The 11517-nt window shown below is 44.4% G+C and overlaps 1 protein-coding gene across 1 annotated transcript in view; it reads left to right on the forward strand.

The window, feature by feature from the left end:
- The first annotated feature begins 5870 nt into the window (after positions 1–5870).
- The window catches only part of LOC134456557 (troponin C, skeletal muscle), a 27542-nt gene continuing 21895 nt past the window's right edge, over positions 5871–11517 (forward strand). Inside the window, exon 1 of the mRNA XM_063207957.1 lies at positions 5871–5935. Within this exon, the coding sequence (XP_063064027.1) occupies positions 5933–5935 (3 nt within the window). The 5' untranslated portion in view covers positions 5871–5932. The remainder of the gene's footprint in view (positions 5936–11517) is intronic.

The raw sequence follows: 11517 nt of genomic DNA on the forward strand, positions 1-11517 counted from the left end.
TTACTCAAAAACTGTAATGCACTACTTATTACATGTTACTGTCATTTAAAAGTAATGCCTTACATTACAACATTACTTTTTTTAAAAAGTAAGGCATTACACTACTTTTGCATTACTTTTAGTTACTTTAGCCAAAATGACTGGAAATAAGGATTTAATCTACAGTGCAAATCTATGAGGTGGCATGACTTTCACCTGCCATCCACAAGTCATTTTGGAAGCCTGCAGACTGAAAACCAACATTTTCAGGAATTGCGTCTTACCCACATAACATTGATTCACCAATACAATGATTAATCCTTTCTCTTCTTACCACACCTTACCATGCACACCAGCGCTGGTTTTTTATCTATTACGGACGCATGCAGCACAGGCTCTGTTGCACTTGGCTGAAACATAAAGCCACCTCACTGCACTACGAGTTTGAAAATTATTATTGATAAAAGAGCAGATGCATTGCTACAGTAGGCCCATTTTGAATATTAATTATAGGCTATAGGCCTACAGCACACCGGGGAAAATGTCTCATCAATGAACGAAATTATAGGCGAAAAAAATGATTGCGAGGATATCAGCCAGTTTGCAAGCTCGTGGCTCGCCTGAATCATGTGACTTCGTGCGGATATCAGTTTGTCACTCACTCACAACTCTAGAACTATTCTTTACGCACACTCAGTCAGCACCGCGGCCAGCATATTCTGCGACTTTGCGCAAACAGCTAGTTCTATTCATGCAACTATTGCGCTGGAATTCACAGTGATGTAACAGAGTGCTGCAACGACAGCAAGCATTTTCAATTTCACTACTTTGACAGGCGAACGTATAATATTTTATTTCAAATGGATTTATTTCGATGTTAGTGATGTTTAGTTGAACAAAAGTGAGGGGGGTGCAACGTACTCATCCCCCCCGTCGGATAGCCTACTCTGCCGTGTCCCTGTCTCGTGCGAGTGGGATGCATCCCCTCCTTTCCTGACTAATTTGGTGGTGCTATGGCACCTCTTCAAACCGTCAAATTGTTTGTAGGCTACTGTTTTTCGACGTGGAAAGCGGTTTGGGTTTCAAGTACAGTGTGCATTTAACTTAAATGTTCTTGGCGTCCTTATTTTCAATGAAGTCAAAGTAGTGGGCATATACCCATCTTGAAAACGAGCAAGCTGGATCTTCTGGATCGGTCATCCTTTGTCAGCCTGCCATTTCGAGAGATGAAGCGTGAAAGAGGAAGCAATGTTCTGCGTGGAACTTTAAAATCTCTGCGCGGACGTAGGCTATCAGATGCAATAGCTGATCTCGCGGTGATCCGCGAACATTGTATAAAGAAAACAAAATACCCACACAAAATTTAGGTGAAAAAAATGCGTTGTAATGTGCAAGTTACTTGCATTGTAACGAGGACATATTACCGATTTTGTCCCCTGTAATCAGTTACATTACTGCGTTACTCAAAAAGGTAATGCATTACAGTAATTAGTTACTTTTGTAACTCGTTACTCCCAACACTGGTTGCAAACTACGTAAGCTCCTTTTTTTAAAAGTAATTTCCCATTAGCAATCACCCAAGTTGCTAACTGGCTAACAACTGTGCTTTCGAGAACCGCACCCCAGAGTGGTCAATCTCTCTCTCTCTCTCTCTCTCTCTCTCTCTCTCTCTCTCTCTCTCTCTCTCTCTCTCTCTCTCTCTCTCTCTCTCTCTCTCTCTCTCTCTCTCTCTCTCCCTCGCTGTTGATGACCATATCAGGTGACCATGTTTATGCTAGAGGCTGATGACAGGCAATATGTTCAACAGTTGGACGAAGATCAAAACGAGGCCCGAGGAGGAATATCCACTGGACACACACTCATGCACGCACTCACGCTACTGTAGCACACACACGCACACACGCACAAGCACACACACACACTCACGTTGGCAGGCAGGCAGGCAGGCAGGCAGGCAGCCGCGCACACGCACACACACCACACACACACACACACACACACACACACACACACACACACACACACACACACACACACACACACACACACACACACACACACACACACACACACATGAATCCCACTTCGCAGCCTCAAAGCATATCTGTTAAATGGGAGAAGAGGTGTTTAAGGATGTGCAGGAGCGGTTAGTTCAGTCAGAAATCCTCCTCGTTTGCGAAGTATGAAGTATGATGGAGATACAGTGACCTACTGGAGACATTGAGAATGGACTAGCTCCGAAACGTCTGTTTCTCCAGTTACCCTTACTAGACTTCTGTTGTATATTTTCAGCTTCAATACACTTTTTCACACAAGTCTTGTGTGCGCCTCCTTTTTCCCATTATCTTGGGAGATACAGTGACAGCAGGCACGGCCAGCCAGTCATCAAATGATTGGAGCCCTGAGGCCCAGCGCTTCTTAGTCACATCATTACCGTGGTAACAGTAACCCTGGTCACAGCCCACACATTTTAACCCTTTAACCCAGGCTTACCTGATGCAGTGGATATGTTGTTTGACCTTTGGTGCCTGGAGAGACATATACGGCACGGCACGCTGCATTCAGGCTGGTGAGATTTCAGTATTTTTAGTTACAATGTGGGTATGTTAGTGCTAAATGAACACATTCTAATGCAAGATGAGGGTCCTAGCTTTTAAATGCATCTTATTATATGAAGAAGGCTTGCGCCGAAACGTGTGGGTCTCTGCTCCCATGTTTTAAAACTTTTTAGCCATGTTTCAATAAAGGCTTTTTAATATTTTTCCACAAGAAGAGTGCCTTGGACTCCCTTTTTTGACAAGATATTGTTTTTTCCCCAACACCAAAGAGCACCTTCAAGATTTTTTCTGAACAATTCCCTGAGCACTTCGGATTTTCTCTTCACTTGATGCATCTTATTATATGTTTGTACGTGCTTCGGAGGCTGAGATATTTAGGTTTGGATAGGTAGAGTAGGCCTAGATTGAATTAAAATACTGGCAATAATAAAATAAAATTGAAATGTAAAAAATGCTATGTGCATGTATTACAGTAAAGTTATCCTATCATATATGACACATCCTCATTTGGTGAAATGCATTTGATTTCTTTGTTGCTTTGTAATATGGCTATTGTTGGTGGCATATGCTTAATTCCTTATCGAAAAGAGGATACATTATGCGTTGGCACATGTAATAAGGGGATTGGTTGCACTCAAAATGAACCCCAATAAAACCTGTGTGTGCGTGCGGGCGTGCGGGCGTGCGGGCGTGCGGGCGTGCGGACGTGCGGGCGTGCGGGCGTGCGGACATGCATGCGGACATGCATGCGTGTGTGTGTGTGTGTGTGTGTGTCTGTGTGTGTGTGTGTGCGTGCACATGTGAGCATGTTTACATGTATGTGCATGTTCCTGAGAGTAAGTGTGTGTGTTTGCCTGTTTATGGGTTGTTGCTGTTGTTTGTAGGTTACACACGTGACGTGATCCACATGTGGTCACCTAAAGACGTGTAGCAAGCCATGTAGTAAAGATGTCGTTGTTGCCTTGGGGATATATATATTTGCGAAGCCAACGAAACTCTAGCACGCCGAGGATTACAAGAGGACACCGGATCGGACCTCGCTGGGGAATGATGTGTGGATACGGATTAGGAGTGGACAAGGTCACGTCTTGTGGAGCAGGCATGGGAGCAGACCAGAAACACATACTGGCAGGCGAGACCAGGATGGGGTGGGGGAGAAACAGGGCCCGGGCACTTTTGGCTTACGTAAAGGTGCGTGATGAAGGCTTGATAGCCGAAACGCGTTTGCTTTTTGGACATGGTGGTAATATAAAGAAATAATGAAACGCAGTTTGTGAGTGCAGATTTTTCTTCCTTAAGTTGATACATTTTATCGTGCACCCAAAGGCTTTCACTTTTCCAAGAAGTTGAGCGTGTCCTTTGCCAAAACAGAATGTGTACTGCAACTATGCTGCTCATTGAAACTGTGCTGCCAAATTACCAAATTTGATCTTGTCATGAATATTTACTAGTACAGAGTACAGTAAGTTTTGCAGCTAAAAGTGGCTCAAAATGGCGGACCATGGAGAAGATCCCCCTTTTCATGTATGAAAAGTGTAATTTTCCCAGTCACAATGAATACTTAGAATTTGCTGGTGGTGGTAAGTATTCATGAAAAAGGTAACATTTGTGAATGGGCAGCATGAAATAATAATAATAATTATATATATATATATTTTTTTTTTTCTACATTTCTTAAAATAGGGGCCCATGAGGGTGCGGGGCCCACCGGGAAATGCCGGCTATGCCAGATGGCCAGTCCAGCCCTGGAGCAGATCAGGACCAAATACTGGCAGTGGACTGGGGAGTAGATAACTGGTATGGTAATGAGCTGTGAAAGAAAGAAAGAAAGAAAGAAAAGAAAGAAATACGGAAAGAAAGAAAGAAAGAAAGAAAGATTTTCTCTTCAAAACCTTTTAAGAACACCATTGAGGAAGAATTCTTAATATGTGCATCATGCTGGAAACCGCTCTTAAGTAAATGCAGTATAGGCCTACTTTCAAAACAATGACTGAATGAATGATTCAATGAATGAATGCATGAATACATGACTACACGAGGCATGTGCATATTTTCATGACACTTCAAAATGACGCTATTCAGCCTGTGTAGTTGGACAGGAGCGTGGAATACGATCTAAGTGGGGCAAACGGTCAGATGACCGAATCGGGCAATCGGTTGGATGACCGAAACGTGTCAAAGTGTCAAAGTTTGTTGGTGGAATGGACAGGATTTCTTTTACACATGTTTTCATGACACCCTTTTCTTCTGCTTGATTGATGAGTATGGAGCATTAATTGCTTGTCACCTTTTCTCCAGAGGCCCCAAACAAGAAGAGTCTGCATAGTGAGAGAGAAGGGAGGAAGAGAGAAGGAGGAGGGGGAGGAGGGGGAGGAGGCAGCTACATTGATGGACAGATGAATAAAGAGGGAGGAGAAAAGATACAAGCACGCAGGGCAATGACAGCTCTCCAATCTCCAAGCACTTAATTGCACTGCCCTCTCTGCCCCCCGCCCCTCCCTCTATCTGTCTCTCCCTCTCTTGATCTCTCTCTTCTCCCTCTCTCTCCCTCTACCCCTTCCTCTATCTGTCTCTCCCTTTCTTTCTTTCTGTTGTATTTGGTCTCTCTCTTTCCCTCTCCATCTCTCATCATCGTTCTCTGCATGCTTGTGTGTTTCACCATGACAGATAAAGACAAGAGTGAGTGAGTGAGCAAGAGAGAGAGGGAGGAGAGGGAGAGCAAGAAGAGAGGGAGAGAGAGAGGGGGGGGGGGTTGGGGGGTGAGAGGGAATCCATTTGTCTCTGAATTCTCTGCTAATCCTCTGCCTAAATAACTTCTTGACGTCTGACTCGTTTTTTTTTCTTTTTCTTTTTTTGTTAAATGTCATTGCGGCTCTCCCAGCCCGTCCTCTGGCTATTTATGGGCTGAGGAAGAGAGCAAGATGGGGGGCCTCGGGGATTCAGACAGTCACAGGGCTCAACGTTGGAGCTTATGGCCAGGGGCGTAGCAGCAAATTGTGGGCCCTATGTATAATCAGCTCCAATGGACCCCCCCCCAGTCATATATCTACATAAAACAGACACTGTGTGGGCCCCCTATATACATGGGGGCCCTAGTAACTCGGTCACACTTTACCCGCCTGAACGACACCCCTGCATAAGGGGGTGGGACTTTCTCCCCAAGCAGAGTTGTGGTTGGTTGAAGTTAATACGTCCTGGGTATAGCTCGTCCTATCCCAATCAATTTCAGTAAAACCGAGAAGTGATGTGCAGGTACTTATTGGGAAAGTTCAGTTGGGTCCCCTTTGCAAAACTTTTGGGGGTTTTTGTTTACTTTTTCTTCTGTGAGAACGTGTCTCTCAGATCTTTGTTGTTTGTGAAGATTTGTGGTCTGCTCTTCATCAAATTCAGCCACCATGGTAAGTCTTTTTTTTTCTTATGGCATCTAAAGGTTAAGATGTAAGGGAGAATGCACGGTGTCATCTTGCACAGATGAGGTCAGCAACCCATTTTGCCAACAAAAGGCAGGTCAGCCTGGGGAGAGAAATGACGGACTGCAATGGATATTTATCCAATTTTTTATCAGCATGTTTTCTCTGGCAAAATTGGCTAAAATTGGTCAGTAATCATCCAGGACTTGATGGCTTTGATGGGCTTTGAAAAGCTGTTGTCGTTCAAGGGCATTATTTCAAATTCTTTGTTGTCTGTCAATTTCTGCAGTATCAGTGAAGGATCTAGTATATAGATTTTTTCATTGGAAGTACAATAGATTCTCTGTCATTAAGTATTTCTACAACACATCATCAAGATGTTTTTGACTGAGGCACCTAATTGCCATAGTCATTTTATCACAGCCATAGTCACTGGCATAATTCGATTAGGCCTCAGCTGAGAGTATGTCAACAATGTCTACAAGCCATCATCATCAAGAGCTAGTGTCTAGACTGGAGTGGCCACATATTTTCTTCTCGCTGTATGATTGCATGCGTCCCGTTTTGTCTCTGCAAGCAAGAGAGGGTGCACTGACCTCACCCAAGACAAAGGTGGATGCATTCCATTTGCCAAATGCAGATTAACACTTGCTGAAATGAAACATTTGTAAAAAAATAACGTGACCCCAGCAGTCTGTATTGTTGACTAAATCGATACTGATACTGGCTGGTGGCAACCCCAACCATCATCGGTAAACATGGGAAATACTGTTTCAAAATCATGGGGAAATATTGGAGTATCATTTTGGGTAGGGTGTGCACACATCCAAAGTCACTTGTTGCAGGTGCTAGACAAACAGTGTCAGACAGTTCAAGGTCTGCAGTGCACACTGCGGAATAAGTTCCAAAACATTTTATTGAATTAAAACAGCAGCGTTTCGAGCACCCTGGATGTTGGTCAGGCAGGTTGTGAACTCTGGAGGCCCTGTCCTGCCGCAGTTTTGCAGTGTGAACGTCAGAAAGAAAAGGACACCACACACATGACATGACGTCACGTCCACAACTACAGGCCACACCTAGCCTACTTGGAAGACTTGGAAGCCTCGAATCCAAACGGGACACACTACTGTATGAAATAAAGTGAAAGAATTGGGAAACTCCAACTCCCATTGTCATTGTGACACAGCACTCCACAGCACACAAGTGCACACTGCACACAATGAAATTGCATTCATGCCTCACACGTGCAAGGGGGCAGCCCTCGATGGTACCCCTAGCGAGCAGTGTGGCGGGACGGTGCCATGCTCAGGGTACCTCAGTCATGGAGGAGGATGGGGGAGAGCACTGGTTGATTACTCCCCCCACCAACCTGGCGGGTTGGGAGTCGAACCGGCAACCTTTGGGCTACAAGTCTGACACCCTAACCGCTCACCCATGACTGCCCTCATGACTGTATATAGCATCAGCCAGTGACAATGGCAGTGGTGAAATGAATACGCCAATTAGGGGCCTCAGTCAAAAACATATTGATGATATGTTGTAGAAATAATTAATGACAGAGAATCTTTTGTACTTCCAATGAAAAAAATATAAATGCCAGATCTTGACAGACAACAAAGAATTCGAAATGGTGCACTTGATAAACAACACAGCTTTTCACAGCTGTATTCATTCTCACCAATTAAAAGCCCATCAAGCCCTGGATGATTACTTTTTTTTTCAAACATTTCTTTATTGTATTTTTCATATTTTAGAGGTCACAACACACACCCACCCCAAACCCAAGGCACACACACAAAAGCAAAATACAAATACCTAACAGTAAAATTAAAAGTAATAAAGCAAAAACAAAAAAACGTAATAATCATCCCAAATCCTTGATGATTGCTGAACAATTTTGTTGGTGCCACAGAAAACACGCTGATAAAAAATTGGATAAATGTCCATTGTAGCAAATCATTTCTCTTCCCAGGCTGACCTGCCTGTTAACCGTAGAACGGGTTGCTGACCTCATCTTTGCAAGATGACACCGTGCAAGCTTTGAATCCAAACGGGTCACACTACTGCACTGTATACAGTAGGCCTATTAAATTGTCGGCCCGAGCGAGGGCCACATGCGGCCCAGACATGGCCCACATGTGGCACGGCCCCTGCTGTTGCAACACACATTGCCGTTTTGATATGGCAGTACAACACAGGACTTTCTTGTGAATATCTTGCTTATCCTCTATATTGACAATTCAAGCTTCAAGCAAGTTTTAAGGTTAGAACAACGTGTGTGTTCAAAAGTGATTTGAAAAGTGTGTTTACCATGTGTTGGATGGCTGAAATTGTGCGGCCCACCTTTTTTGTTGTTGACATTTATCCTTTATTTATCCAGGATTGTCCCATTGAGACTAGGAGTCCTGGTCAAAATGCCAGCAAACATATAGTTACAGACGCAGACAGATAGACAAAGAGGAAAATAAACTTACAAAAGACACATTAAGAAAAATAAGCTTACATAAAACATATTATGAGATAAAAGGTAGCCTATGTGCTGCATGGTCAGAAACAATGACACTCTGTGTACACGGTATTAATTTCCCTCTTTCCAATGAGGGCAGAGAGTCCATACATAACAAGAACTTAAGTTCTTGACTTTGAAATGTGGCCCCAATGAAATTCTAATTGAGTAGCCCTATAGAGTATTTGCCCTTCAGAAGGCATGTTTCAGGGTGAGCCAGTCGATGCAGTGAGTCGGTGTGGGTGTGGTATGGTGTGGTGTGGGTATGGTGTGGTGTGGATATGGTGGTGGTGGTGGTCCCGCAGGGAGGGGGCTGGCCTTTGAAAGCCGCTTCAGTCCAGGGAGAGAGAGAGCGTGCTATGGCTGTGCTCACTAGAGCATGGCAACCCGACCGAAGTCCGACGGGCCTGGTCGGAACCCGACGGGCCGGGCCGAACTCTGACAAAAAAAATGGAATCTCTGTCGGACTCGGGCTCGAAGCAAACAGACATTGTGAAAATTGGAAGCAACCAGAGGAAACGTTTCAGTTCATGCAAAGACAGTGTTGTGATTTAATTTAAAAATAAGTAATTGAATATGCATAAATGAAAATGTTGGTAGGCTACTCGTGCGAGAGATTATTATTGGCTGTATGCACGCGCCAGTTACCAGTGGCTCCGAGCAGGGATGCCGACTCTCACCTCATTCGGCCTGGAGCAGCAGCCCTGCAGGGAATATTGCACTCCTCCAGCATGACATTTGGTTGGTGGTGGTGTAGTATTGTTCAGGTTCAAGTGCTTAGTTACACTTGTCAGTGGTCACTAAAATGTACATGTAGTGGAGCTACACAGGCTTAGTGTCATTGAACACAGAGGATAACCACTGGCTCTTGAAAAACCTCGCCATTCTTTCAGGATTGCAGTATTTTTGCATCCCAAACCACTGCATAATGCAATATTTGTTAATTTATCATGTATTTATTAATCTATTTATTTAATTTTGCAATTTATATTTCATTTACACTTCACTGCATTCACTCCCTAAAAGTATCATTTTCTTTCATATGGGTGTGGAAGCAAGAAAGCAGGTGGTAGGAGCGTCTTCAAATCTACAGTCAGGGCCGGATTAACGCACATGCTAGATATGACTGCAGCCTAGGGGCCCCCACATGCTAGATATGGCTGCAGCCTAGGGCCCCCCTCATGCTAGATATGGCTGCAGCCTAGGGGCCCCCACAGGCTAGATATGACTGCAGCCTAGGGGCCCCCACATGCTAAATATGGCTGCAGCCTAGGGGCCCCCACAGGCTAGATATGGCTGCAGCCTAGGGGCCCCAACATGCTAGATATGGCTGCAGAATAGGGCCCCCCACAGGCTACATATGGCTGCAGCCTAGGGGCCCCCACAGGCTATATATGGCTGCAGCCTAGGGCCCCCCACAGGCTAGATATGGCTACAGCCTAGGGGCCCCCACATGCCAGCAGGGGGTCCAGTTGGCCAACGGGGGGGTGGGGGTCATTGTAATTGGAGAAATGTAACAAGATGCAGTATTGTTCTCTCTGAAGTGCTGCTATTCCACAAAGCGACCGACTCGCCGAAAGTTAACCCGCTTATTATATGGATATACTTAAATGATTCACACATGGCGGGGACATTTCTTTAGGCCTATTTAATGTGAAGTCTACTATAGTTTTTAATGTCAAAAGATTGTTGCTGCGCAAAACAAAACAGTGCCGTTGTGGAACACCGCTAACAGCTAGGTAGCCAGGACAACAGGTGTTGTCTATCACAGCAGCTGATTAGAGTCTTGTTGAAAAGTCGCTTTAGCAGTGAAGTCTTGTTGCCATTGACAGCGGTCTGTTACAGACCAACCCGTCCGTTATCGAAAAATAACAGACGTGCGAACGTTGGGGAGCCCCATTGAAATGAATGGAGCATTCGACCGATGACGTCACAACCATATAATAAATGTTATTATTATATGGTTGTGACGTCATCGGTCGAATGCTCCATTCATTTCAAAGGGGCTCCCCAACGTTTGCACGTCTGTTATTTTTCGATAACGGACGGGTTGGTCTATAACAGACCGCTGTCAATGGCAACAAGACTTTTCACTGCTAAAGCGACTTTTCAACAAGACTCTAATCAGCTGCGGTGATAGAAAACACCTGTTGTCCTGGCTACCTAGCGGTTGCCTAGCGGTGTTCCACAAGGGCACTGTTTTTGTTTTGCGCAGCAACAATCTTTTGACATGAAAAATTATAATAAACTTAACGAAATGTCCCCGCCATGTGTGAATCATTTAAGTATATCCATATAATAAGCGGGTTAACGTTCGGCGAGTCGGTCGCTTTGTGGAATAGCAGCACTTCAGAGAGAACAATACTGCATCTTGTTACATTTCTCCGCTCCGCGTCGGGGTCTAAAGATTCTCTCTGTCGTGCAGCTATTCCACGGTAGCGACCTTCTCGCCGAACGTTAACCCTAACTTAAAGGAACAGTCCACCGTGTTTCAATAATAAAGTATGTTCTTCTCTGACCTGAGATGAGTTCCTCTGGACCTGCCTAGTCTTCGGACGCGCCCCTAGTCAGCAGCGCGCGCGGCGCAAACTCGTTAGCATTAGCTTGGCTCAGCTTTGTGGCTGGACGCAAGAGGTGCCTTAAGTTAGAAGTGACCAAATCATTCCTCCTCTTGGGTTGGAATTATAACACCATCTATGTATTTATTATTATTATTATTATTATTATTATTATTATTATTATTATTATTACTTATTTTTTATTTTATTTTTATTATTTTTTTAAATTCGCCTTCTGTGGGGGCCTACAGCAACATGTAGCCCAGGGGCCCCGGGCCTTCTTAATCTGGCCCTGTCTATACTGCAATGGAATTTCACATCATGCAGCTACGGTAGAAACTTTTCAGCTTTCGCCTTCAAACCACACCGCTCAACATATTTGAAATGTCTTGATCTAGCCAATTAGACATTTCACACACAGTTTCACGCCCCTCTTCTCTCAGACTTGTCTCACACATTTTTGTTTGTCAGGATGCATTCCCACTTCCTTTTGTGATGTCGACGTA

This window comes from Engraulis encrasicolus, chromosome 10 (assembly GCF_034702125.1).
Source record: "Engraulis encrasicolus isolate BLACKSEA-1 chromosome 10, IST_EnEncr_1.0, whole genome shotgun sequence".
In the NCBI taxonomy this organism is placed as follows: Eukaryota; Metazoa; Chordata; class Actinopteri; order Clupeiformes; family Engraulidae; genus Engraulis; species Engraulis encrasicolus.